Source organism: Aulostomus chinensis, chromosome 19 (genome assembly GCF_037954235.1).
Source record: "Aulostomus chinensis isolate RoL2024-O1b breed Wild chromosome 19, RoL_Achi_v1.0, whole genome shotgun sequence".
Lineage (NCBI taxonomy): Eukaryota > Metazoa > Chordata > Actinopteri > Syngnathiformes > Aulostomidae > Aulostomus > Aulostomus chinensis.
This window is the reverse complement of record NC_141338.1, coordinates 12,516,194-12,537,942: the sequence shown is the minus strand read 5'-3', so window position 1 is coordinate 12,537,942 and position 21,749 is coordinate 12,516,194. Positions and strand designations below refer to the sequence as shown.

The window sequence follows — 21,749 nt, the reverse complement described above, 5'->3', positions numbered from 1 at the left end:
TGGCTAATAATTAATGAAAATAACACACAAAGTAGTAAATTAAATTAATCAAAGAAAATCTTTAACTATTTTGGGGGATTTTTTAATAATCTGTGAAAATTACAATTTTGTTAAGCTTTCATTTTTCTCATGTAAGTCAAACCTCTTCCTCGTGCGACTGTTACTAAGGTTACCAAAACCGATCAAGCCCCGCCTCTTAACTTCAATAGCCAATCGGGTTTCAGTTTGTGTCTGTCAACCGCGAAGTGCAAACTTCCTGCTTGTCCCCTGTAAAATGCTAAATCGTTATCTCGACTCATGTATTATAAACGAACCACTGCTTAACGTGTTGGGCATTATGAACCAAGAACAACCCGTCGAACTTCTCCGTGAACAACGCAACTGTCAGGTTTCGACGCCGAGAGGAAGTGACGTGGAAAAAGGCGCACAGAGAAGGTGATGGAAAGCTAACGTTAGCCTTGAGGCTAAGTGATACAGTGTTTGTCAGCTACCTGATATTTGCTGTGATGCATTCACAAAGGAAATACGTAGACAGGGTATTACTGGCAAAAACGCCCATTGCTCGGATGACATCAGGCGTCATCATTGAATATCTCACATTTTTACCTGAGGAAAGTAGAAAAAAACATGATTAGGGACATGGGGTTGCGAAGAAGCCTGCGATAAACCCGACGAACAACGAATGTGTATCTTTTCTCTGTAATCTGCCACAGTGTTTTTGTAGAATCCCTGTTAAATGTTCTAATGAATAAATAAAAGCAGTAATTAATGCTTTCCTTGTGTGCTACTCGGAGATCTTATTTTACTCGTTTTGTTTCAGTTTACCAACAATCACATAATTCCCTGTCCACCAAGCTCAGTTTCCTTTGGGTATATATCACATATGGCATTATATTCTGATTCTACAGAACTTCAATGACCTATTATTTTATTTCCTACCATAATATCTAATGAACCCTTGATGGGATTTTCAGTATTTATGAGGAGAGCAGAGAAGATAGGGCCATTATATCTGTTTAAAATACTAAAATTAAATCTACAGAATGGCATAGATGCAAAATTAGTTTATTTATTTCGCCTTTTTTAGAAAAGAACATGTCAGTTCTATTAACTAATGAGAGAAGTGGTTGGCTTTTGAGTGTTTTTCATTCGTAATTGCTTAATAGGATCTGACATTTGTTGTGGTTTTCTTTGTTTGCACACAAACAGACTGTCAGCACATCTTGTATTACAATTGTTACACGATAAGGAGTAATGAAGTGAATAACCATTTCTATCATCAAGTGACTGATCTCCCCTCCTTTCTCCTCCTAGGACTTCATTTCCCAAGTTTAAGAAAGTACACTCCAACTTCAAGTCGCCTGTAAGTTAACCTCCTCTCCACCATGTCTGTTATAAGAACACACATCTATCTAATTTCCGTCAAGTGTTGAGATTGTCTGTGCTGCTCTTAAGTCTCAAGTGACTGAGATCGCTAAAGGAAGCCCCGAAGAGGAGGTGGCAGAGCTTGAGAGCAGGCGAGAGCAGCTGGATGCAGAGATCGCACAGCTGGAATCTGAGTGAGTGCAGCTGTGTTTGTTTCTCCTCTTGTATTTCTGTCCAAAAGGTCCAGCAATCGGCGCTGAGTTTAAGCATGCAGTGTTGATAGTGCAGGGGACAGGGAGGAGACAATTATACCCTGAAATACTTTTTAATGAGTGCCCAAAACTTTTTTCAGTATTAATCTTGTTTGTGTCTTTTTTATATATATCTGTATTTCAGTGTGTGTATAGTGTTTGAGCATTTGAACAGAACACTTATTGTATTTCTCCAGGGGATGCAAAGTAGAGGAGCTGGACTGTCATATTGATAAGCTGCATGAGTACAATGACATCAAAGACATTGGGCAGTCGCTCCTCGGCAGAATTGGTAAGAATCGTACCTACATGGAACAGTTTCTCATTAGTTAAATTTAAAGGCACATACATTTCAAGGAATTTCCACTTAAGAAAGTAAATTTCCTAACAGAGGCCAGACTGTTACTACTCCCCCTATGAAAATTGGGAAAGTATTGTCTTTCCAAACGAGTGCTTTTAAATACCTTTTGTTGATGCTCTGGAGCCGAGGGAACTCGGTGAAATGTCTTTTGACTACGGCACAAACTAAGGTTGAGCAATATTATCGTACCGACAGGTATTGGTCATTTTGTTCAAATATTGGTGGCTTAGTTTTGCTCAAGTCTCTTCTCATGGATCAATTAGAGGAAACAAGTGAATATATACATTTCCAAATGATTTGGAAATAAAGAAGAACGTTGATTTTTCATCTTAAGTGTTAAGATGTGTTTTTCAGTATGTAAAAAATGTGAATATCATACAAACTGCAGCCATTTTTAAGCTGTGTCCTCTCTACTTTCTTTTAACGGCCACCTTGTTTTGTGTTAGTGACAAATGAAATGTTACTGCACTCACTGACTGTTTATCTCCATGCCCAAAATATGACAGCTGTTGAGAAACTGAAGGACTTTTCTGTCTGTCTCTCTGACTAATTGCCACGCCTCTTGGCTCAGGACAGTAATGTAGATAAGACGTAGGACAATATGTCCTCTGGTGTAAAGAAGTGCTCACATGACTCCTAAAAAGATGTGAAATCAGATTTAAAATTAAGTTCATCTTTTTTGTGTACTTCTCATTAGGGATAAACGATAATATCGCAACATCATCTTTATCAACAGATATTGATCACTTTTAGAATAAACATCAGAGGGCAACAGCATGGCCTCCCTCTAAAGAACACGAACTAAAATCCTTCCATAAACACAGTTACAGATGTCAAGTATAATTGTAAGCATTTAAAACATGAAATCCCATCACATTGATTTGAAACAGAAAAATGCGACTGTTTGAAATTTTCTTTCCATTGTGGTAAATTTCCCGTAAACTAGCTCCTGAAGGTCTTCTCCTATGTCCAGTCATATGTTGGCTGTTTGTATTTTCATCATCGTGGATGCTGACTCGCAATTCTATGTTAAGTAATCCACAGCCTGAGGTTACAGAAGTGTGGTGAAGATTAAAACCTTTCACACTGTTAAGAAAGTTTTGGTGAAACACAGCCAAGTCACATCATTGTCTTTGCATGTGTCACAACAAGCATGACTTTTGGCCCACTTATACATGTGCATGTGTGTTGCCTTTGGTGAAATGTGGACATCTACAGTAGTGTACAAACTCTGGAATATGTGCAGTTTATGCAATTTTCATGATTTTTACATTGCCTTTTTATAAATGTTGAGAAAGAACACATCTTTACACCCCTGGCATGCTCTTAAAAAAATTGTTTTAGGTTATTCTGAGACTTAAAGTTTGCTCTCTCTATTCTCTCTTACTACAGAGGAAAGTTAGGATGATAATGACATCGCGGTGGATAGAGATGGCGTTTCCCCTCTGACACAATGGCTGTCTTTTACACCACTCACACACAATCGTGATCTCTGTCTGCCATGCAGACAGATGCATTCAGTCAGCGCACACACATGCAAACACACAAATGAACGAACATCCTCTCTTGCTCTCTCAAGCACATAGGAATATCCTCCCTTTTTCCCCCTCTCATTTTCTCTCGCTCATTTTCAGACACATACACACACACATACACATTTTCACAATGCGTCCACACTCGAGCACTGACTCGCTGCACTGTGCGCTGTTATTCTGAGAGGGAGGTGGTGGGTGTGCACTGCAGGCTGGAGAGGGAGCGAGGAGACGACCCTCTAAGGACAACTGTCCTTTTGTCTCTCACCGGGTCTGGGACAAAGTCATTGTGGATCTAACTTATGTTCTTTTGGCTTATTTATAGTCTCGGAAGTACTCAAATTTTTTACAAAACACGTGTCAGTAACGACACCTGTCCTCATTACGGAACAGGAACATAGCTGGGAAAAAAAATAATATCATGATTCAATGTAAAAAAAAAAAAAAAAAAAAAAGATATTCAACTTTCTGTTGCAAGAAATGATGCTCTAAAATAGAGGCATCACACTGTTGAAACTGAAGTCTCGAGACATGCAGGTGAAGCAAGAACTGTCGATTACATGACTTTACAAAGACTTCAGTTTTGTTCCGCAGGCACAAAAAAGACAGACAGAAGCATATAAAGTCATGACCTTCTCTTTGGCTCCAGGCTTGAAATCCCCAGATTCTTAAAGCACTGTAAGAACACACCCTGAGTGGGTGAATGTAGCTTTTGCAACATAAAAGTCAGAAGGTTGCATCACTTCATGTCTGAGCCATTGCATGTGACCACGGCCTGTAAGAAGACAAGGTGAAGATTTTTAAGATGCCATTATATCATGGTAACCGGTTAGTTATCGAGTGGCACTAAGTAAGTCTGGCCTTTTCAGCTTCCGTAGCTTTAACTATGACATGGACATTAAATAGACATTTTTCTAGTTAGTGTACATGAGTGCATGTAGTGTGTATATATGTGACAGTACAATCCAAGTGGTCTCAGTGTGGTTTTCCATGATCCCACAGAGGTTTAATCATTGTGGTTGTCAGGAATATTTGTGCTTGGACAAACCTTTCAAGTTAATCAGGTGGGCTGAGAGCTCTGGTTTATTTTTCAGTAATATTTGAAAGCTGCTAATTGATGAGTCAGTGTTGAGTGGCGTGAACTTGCCGAAGGGGGTTCACCCTCCTCTGCTATGTCTTGCAGCTTCTGTGAGAGGGACCACCACACGAGACCTCTACAGCCACTTCGGTCTGGAACTGGACGACTGAGGATGAGAATCCAGGGGTGAGGTTGGTTCCCTTGAGCTGATAGACATTAAAGAGAGAGTCTAGGTGATACTGTTTTCACCTGTGAGCCTCACGGTCTGCCTGGATGGCGTGATGTTTAAAACCGTACTTCTACCTGGGACATGATCCGTCTCTTCTTAGCCAGTTTTCTAACTCAGATTTGAAGGAATGGAAATGTAATTGCCTGGTGTAGGAATGAGTCCTAAAACCCAGAGATATGGTAGCACAGTTAAATGTCTGACTCCCTTAAGATGGATTTTTGAATGAGCTTTCAGGTAAATGACTGACATAAGATCGTGGGTTCACACTAGCCTTAGATATTTTAACATTTTGTTCTACCGTATAAAATATGTTAGTAAATACCTCACTTGTGGATTTAAGTTTTCAAAGTGGCGTTTGCTGTCAGGTTGCTTAAGAAGACTTCAAAGGTCGTTGCCGACATTTCACAGTATCACACAGGAAAGGTTGTTGTTTTTTTTTTTTACATGTATCGAAATGGAGTGAGGTTAAGAGTTTACCTGTTAGCTAAATGAATGTCAGTTATGCTTTTGACCTTGGGTTTATTATTTACTGAAAAAAGTAATGTTAAAAATCAAATACGTTAGTTTATAAGATGATATGTTTCATGTCCTGATAACTTGAAATAAATGAGCGACTCAGAACACCTTTCACCGTATGTTCCTACTTAAGATGTCACCTCTATTTCAAAAGTGGAACACAAAAACAGATCATGCGATATATGATCGCATTCATTTTGAGGAGTGAAACTTTGCAAGGCGTCTTCATCAGTTTAAGCAAAACTGTGTGTGGTTTGCCACACTTTACCTACTGTAGTTCTTTAATTTCAGATAGTATTTCACAGCAATATTTAGAATGCAGACGAGTGGATATTCTGGGCGTTCCCTTATCTGTCTCAGAAACGTTTCTTGATCTGATGATGATGTTGCTCTTTGGCTCTGTGTGTTGTTGGGTCTCTGTTCCCTCAGATATAATTATGAGTGTACTGCCAAAAAAAAAAAAAAAAGTACGTACGGACAACAAAAGCATAAATGTGTGTACTTTTATGACCCGTTCACAGGTCGGAGCTCATCCTGTGCTCTTATCTTGAAGTTCAGCTACAGGTTCAAACATCAGATCCTGCCAGGCGATTATAGCGAGATCCCAGTGTAAAAACTTTGACGTTTATCTGAGTAGACTTTCGTTTGTATGAAGGTACAGAATATGACACTGGATACATGCGATGTGTTCTGCTTGAATTTACCTGACTTGAAATATAGCGGTAAAATCTTATCCTCACTGTCATTTAAACATATTTTAATGGGCCTCCTAGATATCCCTGGATTAAAATTTTAAGCAGCCCAAAAAAAAAAAGGGTCTAAAATCAAGTGTTGTGTAGAACTATTTTTTGTGAGAATAAGACCAAGTTTTACACAGTTTTGCCAGTAAATTTACATTAATTTTTGGAACATTTTCATGCCTATACATTCTCTGAAAAGTCATAAAAAGTAGAGTTATCCATAACAAAATTTAACCACAATAAATGACCACATTTATAGTTTGATGGAATATAACACTCAACATCAGCTTTCACAATTCTATACTTGATATTAGCTTTTTAATCAGTAAATAGAGCCATTGTCAGCTTATGTTTGACTCCGAGTTCATCCTCAGACCTCTCTCGGCTCTATTTTATTGACCAGTGTAGCTCAGCCGAGGTCGAGGTGATGAGTGGCCGAGGTGAGGCGGACTCGGGACTCGTTTTCCGCCACATCAGGGCCTTTTCACTACCGGGTACCCGGCTGTAATTCGCTCGCCTCGCTGTTGCTGTCTGCGGACAGGCAGGCAGGCAGGCAGGCAAAGCCGCACCGCATTTCCTCTACACAAGTGCCGCAAACCCCTCCCCTGCCGGATGGGATGTGTAAAAAATCCCCGTCGCTGATTGGCTGAAGCAGCCGTCCGTCAGTGATTACTCCTGATGCTCTGACGATTGTAGGCGGACGCTGCTTGGAAAATTATAAGGTCATTTGAATTAAGCTTGCTAGCGAGTGAACGAGCCACAATGAATCCAGACGTGGTGGCGGAGATGGTAACAATGAACGGGTGATGCTCGTGGGGTCAAAGTCAGCTAGCACAGCCACGCGAATTTGACGGTGGAGCCTTCACCGGAGGAGGAGGAGGAGAAGAGGAGCAGCAGCTCACAGCGGTATTAACAACAGCAGGAGGTCCCGGTGCGTCTCTGGGCGAGGAGCGGAGGACAGGCTAGCATATAAGCCGATCACACCAGGAGCTTCACGTCCAGGATTCCTGCGCATATACATGCGGTGAACGTGAGCGAGGTGTAAGGTATGTACGCCCGAGATGACCGTGCGCCCCCGCGGGGTACACTTCTACCGATGCGTCCGGGTGTTATGTGTTGGAAGAATACAGCCAACTTGTCCTCTGGCAACCTTGTGCCGCTGGTGATGATGGCTTTAATGTCAGACAGCCTATGATCGGTAATAAATGTGTGTCGAGGCTGCTGCTGTCAGCCGACGCACGCTATCCGCCGCGCGCCCAGCCTCAGGCGCGCCTGTCACCACGATAACGCACATCACGTTACCGACACACGCTGTCCAGCATACCCAGGCCTTATGAGCGCACATGGCATGTTCGTGAGCAGTGGGCCGAGCCTCCGATTCAGGCTTCCACAACCGCAATATAATGCTGCTGCGCGCCTTTTAAATTTCCGGGTGTTGCAACTGCTGTGAATAAATACGTTTTTTTTTCCCTATTACAACGACGTGTCCCTAAACGCACCTCTGCTCAGTGACGCATCCTATCAGACATTATTGTACTGTGTGTATGTCTGCAGCCGTAACAAAAGACAACACTGAAGGCATCATCTCTGTTTAAACGACTCCAATCCTCGGAGCTCTGTTTATTTAAAAAAAAAAAAAAAACAGTCCCGCAGTGTTTTTCCTCTGTAGGCTCATGAATAGATAATAAGCAGCAAGTTTAGGATCCTCTTTCTGACTATCGGTTGACACACGGACCTCTGTCACTGTAGACTACTTTGCATAAGGAGCCCCGTCTTGGTCCCTATAGCCTGAAACTGTGTTTATTTAGGAGGAAAAACTGGAAATTCTGACTTTTAAGAAAATTTTGTTGTTGTTTTATGTTCGTTATTTATTTGGCTATTTTCTCTGTCATGTTTGCCATGGCTGCGTCAAAGCACTAAAATAAACACAGGAAGGGTACAAATAGTCATAGCAGATAACATTCTTAAGTATTTGACTCAGACACTACAATGAAGATGCTGTCTTCGCCTGCCTTTAATAAACCCATGTGACCTTTCTCCTACTGGGCTGATGTTGGGCCTGGAATGTTTGTGATCAGTAGCCACGAGAAGCTTTTATCTGCATCAATGTATATAAAGGTATATGTTTGTGTGAATTCTTCCAGGATGCTGCGTTTTGCGTGTTGCACGGCGCTGCTGTTCGTGTTGAGGTTGCTGGTCGGCTTGCCCTGGTACCAGGTTCTCCCAGCCATCCTCATCTTTTACCTGGGAAGCGGTGGATGGAAGTTCCTGCAGATTTTCGCCAAAACCGTCGGAAGAGATTTACAGTAAGAACGGAGAGATCAAATGCTCATGAAACCTTAGACAGTTGTGGTGTTTTCATCTTTTGCCCTTCAAGATTAAAATATTTAACAATGAGCTCCCGTCATATAAATGGCCGCTGTCACAAAAATAGAGTAGTCTGGAGGTTTAGACAGTGACATTGGGTGTGGAGCTTAAGGGTAATTGATGCGTTCCCTAGTATTTGTGAACTACTTTATTATTTAAAATAATTTAACTTTGTATGCAGGAGATGTAAAATAGTGATTTTTTTTTACTTTAAAACTCAAATGTCATCGCGAGATATTTTTGTTTCAAGCATGTGTGCTGCTGCTTCAGTATGTTCATATCACAGACGACGTCAGATAACCATGACGTACAAGTGCATAAAAATATACTTAATTAATCGTATTAAAGCTAAGAGCTTAAGATAAGTGATTTAAAATCGTATCAGCGGTAGTTGATTCCAACATTTGAAGAACTGGAACAGTATTAAACATTGATCTGTCTTTGCCTGCTACACTAATTGCACCTTAGCGTGTCTAAAGAGGCCTCATAATTCTGCTGCGCCGATTCACTCTTTCCATTGTTCAATTACAAATCAGCCGATATGAAAGAAAATCTATCATTCTCAAAACATTTGCAAGGATTTTTGACTTTGGACAAAAACTGACGTGGGCAAACTCTCGTCATGTGAATGGGTGATAAACGCCGTTCTGTGCTGCTTCATTGACAATCAGAGTAGCAGCAGCAAAAGGTGTTTCACACTTGCTGGAATCATATTGGAGATGTTTGCGCACATCAGACAGGACTATAAATCATACTGATCGTTTATTACGTCTCATTACCCTCGATAAGCAGATCAGGCTGTTAATTACCCTGATTCACGGAGGTCCTGTTGTGTCTCACACCAGTACTATTTAAAAGAGAACGTGCTCCAGTAAGGTTTTCTTTAGTCCAGCAAATATAAAGAGGGTCAACTCAGACAAAGGTTTACATTCAGCCTTCAAAGCAGCAGTTTGGCGTGGAGGTTTCCAAACATTGTGGCCAAGCAGGTTCCCCCAAAATATTTCAGGTGAAGGGCAAAAGAGAGGAATGGGGGAGGAGCTGTGCTTTCAACGGTCTCACCTAAAGCCAATATTTACTGTTGCCAAGGTGATATTGGTAACTTCCCTCTTTTTAAAATGGCACCAGGAATGCTAAATCATTACAAAATAAACTTTGTGATCTCTTTGAGGAAGATAGTGACATAGCAATTAGTGTCCCATTTAAAGAGAAAAAAAATGGCTTCTCTCGGCCCTCATATTTTAACTTTAAAGATTCTAGTTGTCAAGCTTATATTTTGAAATTGTAAAAAAAATAGTAGAAATAAACAAAAAATTATATATTTTTTTCAGATTAATTAATTCCTACAATTCGCATGTGGTTGGGTCCACACGCTCGGAAGCATTCTTACAGATGCAAATCTTCCAGGAAAGTTCACCCAGAGTTGCGATAAAGTTGAATGGGTCGTAACAAAGTCTGAAGCTTCCAGGTTAAACATTGATAACTGAACTAATTTTTTTATAGCAACCTTCTCTCTTTATCTTCCACAAAAGAGGTCAGATCTTTCTACTTTAGCGTTAGTGAGACGGCTTTACAATGTTCCCTCTTTCACACACAATCTGATAGTGGCGACTGTCATACAAAGTGCCAGCGACTCATCCGCGACAATCAGAGGTTCGGTTTCTTGCTCAAGGACTCTTCGACACAGTAACCACGGGAAGTGGGGATCGAACCAGCGATTCTTTGTTTGCTGCACACCCTGTCAACCTCCAAGTGAAGCTAATTATTTTCTTGATTCGACCAGCCCACAGAGTGATAGTTGATAGTATGGAAAAAAGAAACTGGAGGCAGTTGGATACAGACAAACAACATGTGTTTGCTTTTAGCCTGCAGCCCAACGCAAGTTTTGGTTTTAGCCCTCTGAGAAATTTACAAACAAACAAGTTCCTCTGTTAGGGAGACATGACGCCATCAAATGCAGATCAGTTACCGGATCAATTCCAAAATCGAAATGATTGTTCCACAAATTTCATCAAAACCCGTCCATGACCTTGTGAGTTGTCCTGTTGGTGATCACGTGACCGCTTTGGTGAAGATAGAGAGGAAAAACTGCATATTGGTGACGTGTAGAAAAAGAATAACAAGCAATCACATGCAAATTGATCATGTTTAAATAGTCAGAAAGTGCTTCTGTGTTTGCTAGAGATTGGTGTAAATAAAGTCTGTGTGTGTGTGTGTGTGTGTGTGTGTGTGTGTGTGTGGTGTGGTGCGGTGCATTGCAGATTTTTTGCCAGGAAATCACATAATTTAATCACACTGGTTTTACTGTTTTCTTTCCAAAAGTCACTTTACCAATAGTAGGTCAGACACATAATGAAGTGGGCTGCTGTCTGCTTCATCGTGGCCGTATGTACCAGTAAAAAGCCAAAACAACTGTAACATTGAATTATCTGGAAAGAGCTAATCCTGTGTTGCAATAAAAAGATCATCAGCGTCAGTGTAACCATGAAGCAACCTTTCTCAATGGACGCAGTACTCGGAGAATACACACCATCGGTACCTTTGTACTATATGTGTAAAATATCAAGTGCCTCCTTTTGGCAGACTTTGCCCCCTTAAACTCACTAAGACGTCTGTGTCGTAACACTTTATGGCGGGTGTCAATACGACCTTTGTTTCTGACCCACTGATGCCAATGAGATTCTGACTCTTCAGCTGTGGATATCCAGATTTTCTAAATGACTGTGCTGTGGGAGTCATTTGTAACCTGTGCTGTAAACCCATGCAATAAATTTACTTCTCACTTTTGTAAAAGTCACATTATTGTTTCAAATAATAAAGCTTGCTGTCGAGCCAAAACACTATTTAAACCAGGAAGCTTCAGGATCCTCTAACTGTTGTAGTTTTAAGGTCGAAATGCTTTGACAACTTTGGCAACAAAGTGAAAACAACAATATATTAATGCGACTGTGAATTAAACAAAAAAAAATTAAACTTTTTTTTTTTGGCGTAATGAAACTCCAGATATGAATGTGTTTTTTTTTCTTCTTTTTCTTCCAGCGCTGCAGTTGTGCTGCTGCGGGTTAAGAGGAACGTCAAACGACACCTCAGAGAGAAGAATACTATTCCGGCGATCTTCGCTGAAACAGTGCAACGCCATGGCGACAAAACTGCGCTGATCTTTGAGGGGACCGGGGAGAAGTGGACCTTCCGCCAGTTGGATGAGTATTCCAACAAAGTAGCTAACCTGCTGCTGGAGCGAGGCTTCAAGGTAGCATCTTGAAGAAAGCTTATTGAGGGGAATCATTTCCTGACCATTAGTTTAACCAGCGTTGCTCTTTGTCATGTGCCCCTGACCCCTCACACCCAGGATGGTGATGTGGTGGCCCTCTTCATGGAGAACAGGTCCCAGTATGTGGGTCTCTGGCTGGGCATGGCCAAGATTGGAGTCGAGGCCGCACTCATCAACTTCAATCTGAGACTAGAGGCCTTGGTGCACTGTGTTACCATCTCTAAAGCTAAGGCGGTGGTGTTTGGATCGGAGCTGACTGACGGTAAGCAAGAGTACCAGGGGGAGAGAGAGAGGGAGGGATGGAGAGAGAGAGAGAGACTGGCCATTTACAATCTGCACAGTGTTGACTCATGCTGATGAGTGTTGTTCTACTTCCGCTGTGATTATAGAAGAGAGCGGCGCCGGGAGAAAGCAGCAGAGGTCATAAAAGATAGATGGGTTAGGAGGAGGCTTCTGTCAGTATCAGTCAATAGAGCTTTTACATGGCTGATGAAGCAGCAAGACCAGACCACAGAATCAAGTTTGAGAAATGCCACCACCGTTGATCTGCAGTGGAAGTATATAAGCAAATTTGAAGGAAAGATGTAGACAGGATTATTATACCCGTACTATTGGTTAAATCAATAGACAATAACTTCAAATGATGAAGTTGTTCTCTGGCGTAGCACAGATCTTCATGTCCATGATGATAACAAGGTGGTTGCTAAGTGACCACTCAGCATGCGCTGATTGCTAAATGAACCGTACATGATCCCATTTGTGTTTTTCAGAATATTTTTGGGAATGTACTAATGGAACTAATTACCTGTAGTTCGTCTGACATGGCTGTAACTCTGGAAGTATAACTTCATTAATGGTAGCGGCTCAGGAGGATGGTCCGCCATCAATAACGGTGTCAGGACCCTCCTGTGGGTGCCTGCCCCTCTGAGAAGCCCCTGATTTCTCTAGAGTGAAAGAGTGAAACAGTTGCTGGATCTTGGACCTGCCAGAGTGTGTTTATGCCTTTAAAGTAATTGGTCTCTTTGCTGCTCCGCTGTCAAGCCAGCAACATTAGTACCGAGTCAGCATGCCATCAGGCTTTTCAATTAAGCCAGAGTATCTACATGAGAGCCGGTACAAGATGTTTCACCTCTGCTTTCCACTTCCCTCTTTTGGACGGTACATATTGATCAGGCTTCATACACTCATGAAAACCTTGAAAAGTCATGGATTATGATTTTCATGCCTGGAAAAAATCTTGGAAAAATAAATAAAGCCACAAAATGGAAATTTGCTGCATAAATGCTATTTACATGGTAAATGTTTAGCTTTATAAACGACATGTTCACTTTGTTGATTTTTTTTTCTGATTCTGATACGGATTCTGATGCCTGAACACAAAGTATTGAACACTCCTGTATGGATGTGATATGATGTCGTCATCATTGTATAACTCAGGCTCAACTCTTTGGAAAACATGAACACGGGACATGTTTTATTGGTGGAACCTTCGGATATAAAGTAACACATCTTTGCTAAGGTTTTTCTCACTCTGTCCCACTAATGTTAGATATGAATCTTTTTCACCAACCTAAGAAGGTAACTGCCACGTTCTGAAGCACAGTATAACTTCATGTACTGTTTCAGAGCAGCAAAGAAGAATTGATCTGCCTTTTGTTATATTATTCAAAGATAAATGAGCTAACGTTCAAGAAGCAGAGCCATGTTTCTGGGCGACTAAATGAATGTACATTGTATATCTGAATGGCGTGGCTCAGAGAGTGGCTGTGTAGCAACTGAAGGGTCGCTGGTTCGATCCTCACTTCCCCAGGTCCAAGTGTCCTTGAGCAAGATACTGAACCCCTAATTGCTCCTGATGGCCCTGCGATGGACTGGTGACCCGTCCACTCACCCACCCAGGGTGAACCCCGCCTCTCACCCAATGTCAGCTGGGATAGGCTCCAGACCCGATCCTAAATAGATAAGCAGTACAGAAAATACATGGATGGATGGATTTCTGAATAGATTTCAAAGGGGTGCGATTCTGAAAACATCTAGATTCAGTTCCTGAGGTCACAATCCTCTGCTCAATACAGATTTGATTCTGTCTCTAGTTTCTTATTTGACTGTGGTAGACAATTTCATCAGTCCCAAGTAAATAAAAAAAAAATCACTGAATCAGTCAAATGTTCTTTTCTTGCCACTGTGAACCATAAGTGTTGGATTTATCAGGCATAGCGCCAAATGTTGGATTAGTAATTAGAATTTGTATCAGGGGAAAAAAAATGAAACAAGGCTGAAAAATGTGAATCCATTTTGTGTCAGGAGTTATGATTCTACTGTGAATCAATCCTGCAGTTTTTAGTCCGTATGGTAGGAAGTTCAGATACAGACATCAAAAGTTGAACAACTCTACCACTTCCTCCAAAGTGTTCCTCCTCTCTCTTCCACTGTGCCGTTCCCATAGCAGGTGGCCTTGCTGTGTGTTTAGTCCACTGTTGAGCGTGAAAAACGGGCTCAAGGCTATGAATTCAAAGCTATGGCGATGGCCTAATCATAACCCTAATCATACCCATCATTCACTTCCAGATGCGGGCTTCGTCTTTGACCCACATCCATGCTTAAGAACATCAGCTATCTGAATTCCTGCCTGAGATATTTTTAAAGCTGTGCTGTCTCCTATGACCCTGCCCAGTGCCTTCATCTTTGTCTGCTGTCTTTACCAGCCTCTTCAACGTTGCACCACCAGGCGTCGTCTTATATATCAGTGAATCGGATCAAATTCACAAACCTACATGATGTTTCCACTTTGCTCCCCTAGCGGTGTCTGAGGTTCACAGCTCTATGGGGAAGACAGTTAAGATGTTTTGCTCTGGAGACTGGGACCCCACACGAGTCCCAGAGGGAACCGAGTGCCTAGAGCCCCTGCTGGCCAGGGCCCCATCTCACCTGCCTGCCCCACCACAACGCTGCTTCACAGGTGAGAAAGTCACTCCCATTCAATCCCTCATCAAAGAACAGGGTTGGAGTTTACCTGTGATATTGAAGGTATTTATTTAAACCTGTATTAGATATATTTAAGCCACTAGGGTCAGCACAGTTAAGTAATGAACGCCACATTTTGTTATCTCTGAACTAGAGGTGTTGATCCGCAGGTAGGGAGCAGTAGCTTTTTGGTTTTTTAGTCCTTGGACCCCTGGTGGTCCTTGGACCCCTGGTGGTCCTTGGAGGCATTGCAGGGGTCCCTGTTCATGCACTTCGTAATGTAGTTTGATTGTGGGAATCTTTATACTAGCACATTTCCAAAAGGGCTGCAGAATTTATTCACAATATGGCCTACTGCATTTTTGAATTGCAGGAAGTCTTGATATGTGCCAAAATGATCAGTGCTTGAATATTGTGGTGCTGCTGAGACCTTCTGCCTTCACGTCATTCTACAGACTTAGAAAACATCTCTGATGCAGATCCCCACAGAAACTACACCATAATATCAGGAAATCAGCATCATTACCTAGGAAGTGTCATCTGCCCTAAGTTGTAATGATTGCAATTATATAAATAAAAAAAAAACATGTAGACTTAACTTCCATGTATAGATGATTGTTTGTTTGTGGATAGTCAAATTCATGCAAATAGATCAGATCAGCCAAGCCCAGTGTCAAGGTTACTACAGGACTCCTGAGCTCCTCCCTCGTAGCTCGTGTTTTCTGCCACTGCTGTAATTTGTCCAGAAACATGTGCGTATGGCCCTGTCGTTCCGTCGTGTCTGACCGGGAGTTCCTGGCTAACACTCGTTACTCGTAAACCACTGCTGCCGTGGGACATTTCAACACTACATGTAATCACTGGCGGCAACTCAGCGACCTTTGATCAAGTTCACACACGCACGTGCACGTGCACACACACACACACACACACACACACACACACAAAATGTTCCAGACAGATTACAACCCAAAGGCGTTTAGATCAGATCAGTAAATGCACACTCAGAGTGGAGTAGAAATGTGCATGTGTATGTTGTGCAGTGTGAACGTCAACTTTGTACGTCATAGCAGCAGACAGCAGATCGACTGACGACAAACAGCTCAGTCAAAGTTTTGATGTGTGCACATGAATGGAAAAAGCAGGATAGTACAGCTCATGAGTGTGTATATCATGAAAATATAAATCATTTCCTGTCAGACGTTTGTCTGATTTTTTTTATTCAAGAATTGTTTCACTAACTGCCATACAACTCAGCACATCTTTTTTTGATTCTTGTTTTGGGGTTTTTTTTTAAACAAAATCCTCAGTATCAGTATGTTACGCGTCTTGATGGATTTTGTGGGCTAACATGCTACATTCTTCAATACTTCAGTAACTTTGTCAAAACAAGCTTACAATCCGATGAGTCTGTAGGTAAGGAGCATTTATTTATTTACTTATTTAGCCACTTAACAACAGTAATCACAGATTTGTGGGTGATGTGTTTCAGATCGCCTGTTCTACATCTACACATCAGGAACCACTGGAATGCCCAAAGCTGCCATTGTTGTGCACAGCAGGTAGGGCGGAACACCGAGCTGCAGCTGTCCTCTCTGTAATGACCCACCTCCTCGTTCTGACTCCTGTCACTGTCCCCTCCCTCGTCCCACCCTGGTCCTTGTAGGTACTACCGCATGGCAGCCCTGGTGTATTACGGCTTCAGGATGACATCAGATGACGTGTTGTATGATTGCCTTCCACTCTACCATTCTGCAGGTACATTGCTAACTCTGTGTGTATTTGAATACACTTCTACAGTTCCTGTTGTGGGGACATTAGAGAATATTTGCTTAGTGTTTCACAAATTTCACTTTAGTCCTTGATTTTCTATGAAACTTGAGCAGTTTATTGTCCGAATACAAAGTGAACATAAAAGGGGAGGATCATTTATTACATTCCATCCACATTCCTTTTCAGTGCCAACAAAAACATCCTCTCTTAAAAGCCAATTTTAGAAAAACAAGGAGGGGAAGTCATGTAGACATAACAGCACACGCGGCCTGATAGTGTTTTTTCTTCTAAGCTACCTGGTTTGCTGCTGTGTGGTGTCCAGTGGTCGAGATGACATACATTTGTTTGCCTGCAGGTAACATTGTGGGAGTGGGCCAGTGCATCATCCACGGAATGACTGTGGTGATCCGGAAGAAGTTCTCAGCCTCACGTTTCTGGGACGACTGTGTCAAGTACAACTGCACTGTAAGTATAATGTCGATCACCAGCCACATATTAGATATTTATTCCAGAGTTAAACTCCCTTTTTTACCGGTGTAATTTTTACATAATTCTTAAGATATCATTGTCTTCATCAGATTGTACAGTACATTGGTGAGATTTGCCGGTACTTGCTGAACCAGCCGGTTCGTGACACAGAACAACAACATCGGGTTCGCATGGCGATGGGTAACGGCTTGCGCCAGTCCATATGGGTGGAGTTCATGAAACGCTTCAACATCCCTCAGATCGCCGAGTTCTACGGAGCCACAGAGTGCAACTGTAGCTTAGGCAACTTCGACAACAAGGTACAAACGTGACCTGCAGCTAAACCGAGATGAAAAAGCTGCTCCTCTTCCAGTCTTAACTCCAGGATGTTTTGTCCTCTAGGTTGGAGCGTGCGGCTTCAACAGTCAGATTTTACCTTTCATCTACCCCATCAGACTGGTGAGGGTTGATGAAGAGACCATGGAACTAATTAGAGGCCCTGATGGCGTCTGCATCCCCTGTAAACCTGGTGGGTTCACCGGATACTTCTCATGTCCATCAATATTTTACTATCAGACAGCACACAATACACAACTGTCTTTTAGAAAAAACACAGTGTTTATTATGTTGGAGCTGTACACACCAACACACACTCAAGTTTGTGAAAATGGTCTTTTCATTTTGCATGAAACGCTCACAAGTCGCTCACACTCACACTGTTTCCTGCTCTCACACCCTCTAGGTGAGCCTGGGCAGTTGGTCGGCAGGATCATTCAGAATGACCCTCTCCGACGGTTCGATGGCTATGTCAACCAATCAGCAACCAGCAAGAAGATCTCTCACAGCGTCTTTAAGAAGGGAGACAGTGCTTATCTTTCTGGTCAGTCTCTCTCTCTGTCTCACAAACACACTCACACACAAAATACAAAACATTGTAATATTCATCAGGTGATTGATAAGCATGTGTATGATTCTCCTCTCTCCAGGTGACGTGTTGATCATGGATGAATACGGTCACATGTACTTCAAGGACAGAACGGGCGACACTTTCCGCTGGAAAGGAGAGAACGTGTCCACCACTGAGGTGGAGGGGACGCTCAGCAGGCTGCTAGATATGAAAGATGTAGTCGTCTATGGAGTAGAAGTACCAGGTAGAAGCTTAACACACGCATGCACACACGCATGACAACATTTACTCTAGATACACCAGGGCATGCCTCCCCTTCTCGGGATATTATTAAAATTCAGTACTCCGCTTTTTAGCCGTTGGGCATAACAGAACTCTGTTACCATAGAAACTGAACAGACTTGTCTTTTTTCCTAGCTCTTCCCATGGAACCACTCATCTATTTTGTACACAGTTATGTTTTAAAATGCTGACAAAAGGACAGGCTTACATCTGTGTGGGAGACCGTTGCGACGTCACACCTGTGATGAGTTCAAGCCGCGACATACGTTCAAGGCAGTGGCGTGCTGAAGTTGGTCTCAAGTGCGGTTACACTTTCACAAACTGAAAATGCTCCTTGCAATATTTGTAATGCAGCAAGGAAGACTTGGCTGTGGCAGTACATCTAACCTGAGAAAACATTTGAAACACAACCAAAGGCTGAGGATGCACTGCTCAGGGTTAGGGTTAAAAACACAAGTTGATATTTGCCAATTTCACCTTTTTTTCACAACTTAAATGACATTTGTGATAATATAGAGAAAGTAAAGCACCAGAAAAGTGCTGTGTTGAATTCCAGGTACCAATGCTGACGAAGAATACCACTGATTGACAGCACAATAGTATCAAAGAAGGGCTTTCCTCACCCCTTCTAAAAAGACAAAGTCCCCACTGTGGGATTATATATTTCAGCTATCATAAGCACAGATGGTCAGTTTTAGGAGGAAGGACAGTCAGCATGCAGGCAAAGAGTGACTGAAGAAGGAGGCCTTTTTACACAGGTGACAGCAAGGTTCACAATACCATCATACTTTGAAACTCTGATGTGTTTTTTTCTGAGGTTGTCGTGCCGACACATCCCCAGTGCTGACATGGGCTCACATGTGAATGTATGCAACCCTTCAGATGGCGCTGCAACATCCGATCCCTGCTGAAAATCCAAGTTGTATTTGTGTCGTCAAATGCAGAAGTGTGTGACTGATCAATCCCAACAGCCAGTTGATTAGCTACGTAGGGAGTCGGAGAGGCTTTAGCTCCTGAGACCAGCAGAATAAACATACTTGGCACTCCAAGATCTTAAGTCTGAGTCATTACTGCTGATGTGCAGCACCATGACTCAGCGGTAACTTAATTTAACATCCAACTGTGATCACATAAAGCTGCAGTCTGAACGTCTTGAAAGAAAAATCCCATTAGGATTCCCATACCACATATCACATACCACATACCACAAATTCCCATACCACTCTGGTATGAGGACTAAATGCTTTTCTGACTAACTCTCTTTTATAAAGCTGAAACACAAACTGTCTGACCGGCTTGTTTCTGTGAACGCAGGTGCAGAGGGAAAGGCTGGAATGGCTGCCATCGCTGATCCGTCTCACTCCACGGACCTGGAGAAGTTTGTGAAGGACATGGACAAAGCTCTTCCTCCATACGCCAGGCCGGTCTTCCTCCGCTTTCTTCCAGAAGTCAACAAGACTGGTAAAATAAGATTTAAGACTTAATCATTCACCCAAGAACTGAGAGTTTCAGAATTTACCAGAGGCTGTTAAGTTTTAGGAGTGCTTTAGTTAAATTGTGCACTATGGTAATTACTTTTTTTTTTTTAAAGAGAGTTGTGAGAACGTTATGCTAATTAGGTCAAAATATTTCAGAATCTTTTATCAGATTTCTATAGATGTAACAGTGATTCCTTCTGGACAACTGTTCAAACACTGGTAGAATTAAATACCCACTCTTTGTGTCTCTTGTCGTCTCAGGAACATTTAAATTTCAGAAGACGGATTTGCGTCGGGACGGCTTTGACCCCAGCATGGTGTCAGACAGACTGTACTTCCTGGATTCCAGCAGAGGGCGCTATGTGCAGCTGGACGAGGAGCTTTACCGCTCCATAATTTCAGGGAAACATAAATTGTGATGCCCAGGCTAACCGCTTCATCTACACACACTCACACACTGATGGAGGAACAAAGACAATGTTGTGTGACCAGGATATAGGACCCTCCCCCTCTCCCACTGCACAATTAAATACATCAAATGTAATAGCCATACACACTTTGAACAGCCCAGACTCAAACATTATATTCCCACTTTGCTCTTTGATTCCTAAAAACTGATTTTGTGCACGCCATTACAAGCATACACACACGCACACACTCTGCACTTCTCCAAGCATCCCTCCTGAAATCTCTCCAGCAACTCCTCTCGCTACCTCAGCTAACGCAGAAGCAGGACCCTGGCGACGGGGTCTGTTCGGTAGCGTGTGACCACTCATCACGGCCGGTAGAATTCCAGCACACCAAATCAGTCTGGTGCAGTAAACCGGATGTATCACTGGGAGGGATAAAGGAGGCCTGGCATCCAGAAGGCAAAAACTTTAAGCTACAGATAACCACAAACTTGATGAACCCTCTAAAGCAGCAGCCGGAGGAACCAGGAAGACCTAGACTGTCTCCCGCCACCATCGACTTCACCTGCACAATTAGCCAGCAGTGACCAACCTGTCGTAGCTCTTCATCTCCACTCCTTCTCCACGATGAGGACAGGACACCAGGTTTTTAATAAGGGAACAACCTGAGCGGGTTTTTGAAAAGCCTTTGACATGTAACCCATGGTTACAAGAATGAATTAGACCAGTGGTTGATGATCTGCTGAAGTGCAATAGGGCTCCAGAGTCAGCGCGCAAGGGCTGACGTGAAACAAAGCTCATCTGCATCACACCAAATATATTGAAGTTCTAGTTTGTTTACGTATTTAAGAAAACACAAATGCTTCAATTATTTATGACATCCAGCTTTTGTTGTTGTGTTATAGTGTTAATATATCAGAAATGTTCTGCTTTACCCAAATTTGTGCTACAGTCTTCAAAAATGACGTTTTGTTTTGAGCCACTGGGAAACAAATGTAAGAGATTCAACCCTGGACTAAATCACTGAGCTGCAAGGTCGTGTTGTGCAGGTTTTGTCCTTAAAAGGTGGACTTTACCTGTGTGTGTGTGTGCGTGCGTGTGTGTGCGTGTGCACGTGTGTGTGTGTGTTTTGAAAAAAATGAAGGACTTGACTGAAAAATAAGCACCAGATGAAGTCCTAGAGCTAAAGAAGGACCTTCTCCTACATTCAAGAGAGGCCAAAGATTGGAGGAGAGTAGAGCAGCAGAAGAGTGCTTCTCTGTCCATGTTGAGTCTGTCTGTCGTCGTAGCAGCATGAATGAGCGCCACTAACCACAAGCAGAGCACTGTGCCTTACTGTGAGTTCACCTCCCAGATTCACAGGCCCTGCCCCCAACCACACACACACACACACACACAGTCCAGTGTCATCTCCTGCATCATCTTTGATTTTCCTCTTTAAGCTTCTAGCTTCTATCATCTCAGTTGTCGCTCTCTCGCTCTCGCTCTCTCCTTCCTAGTAGCCGATGGTGCTCGTGTTTTAACCATCAGAGTTGTAACAGCCTGGGCACAGTGGCCCTGAGAGTTCAACACGTCGGAACTGAAGAAATCAAACACCAATCCAGTAGATTAGACGGATGATTTGGTTAAATATTTCAGTTATTGCTATTATTTCGCTTGGCATAGTGTTAAAATGAGCCAATTACACCGCTGTTAGAAAGCTAACTTGGACAGCGTCCTGATGAGCCCTCGTCACGCGGCGAAAGAGGCGTTAGCAATCT

General features: G+C 42.4%; 2 protein-coding genes across 3 annotated transcripts; both read left to right on the top strand.

Moving 5' to 3' along the window:
* Positions 1-230: 230 nt before the first annotated feature.
* On the top strand, positions 231-4,827 carry swi5 (SWI5 homologous recombination repair protein). The gene is made up of 5 exons (XM_086186760.1): positions 231-435; positions 1,315-1,363; positions 1,456-1,559; positions 1,814-1,908; positions 4,693-4,827. The coding sequence occupies exons 1-5, from the start codon at positions 275-277 to the stop codon at positions 4,755-4,757; spliced, it is 474 nt and encodes a 157-aa protein (XP_086042886.1). The 5' UTR covers positions 231-274; the 3' UTR covers positions 4,758-4,827.
* slc27a4 (solute carrier family 27 member 4) lies at positions 4,698-21,400 on the top strand. Of its 2 annotated transcripts, none has more exons than XM_086186758.1 (14): positions 4,698-4,773; positions 8,217-8,378; positions 11,476-11,686; positions 11,786-11,969; positions 14,508-14,666; positions 16,164-16,233; positions 16,338-16,429; positions 16,800-16,909; positions 17,023-17,232; positions 17,315-17,441; positions 17,655-17,792; positions 17,899-18,063; positions 19,416-19,562; positions 19,841-21,400. In XM_086186758.1, the coding sequence occupies exons 1-14, from the start codon at positions 4,760-4,762 to the stop codon at positions 19,996-19,998; spliced, it is 1,947 nt and encodes a 648-aa protein (XP_086042884.1). In that variant the 5' UTR covers positions 4,698-4,759; the 3' UTR covers positions 19,999-21,400. The 2 variants fall into 2 exon arrangements, with proteins under 2 accessions (XP_086042884.1, XP_086042885.1); XM_086186759.1 differs by lacking the exon at positions 4,698-4,773 and adding an exon at positions 6,722-7,118.
* Positions 21,401-21,749: the final 349 nt, after the last annotated feature.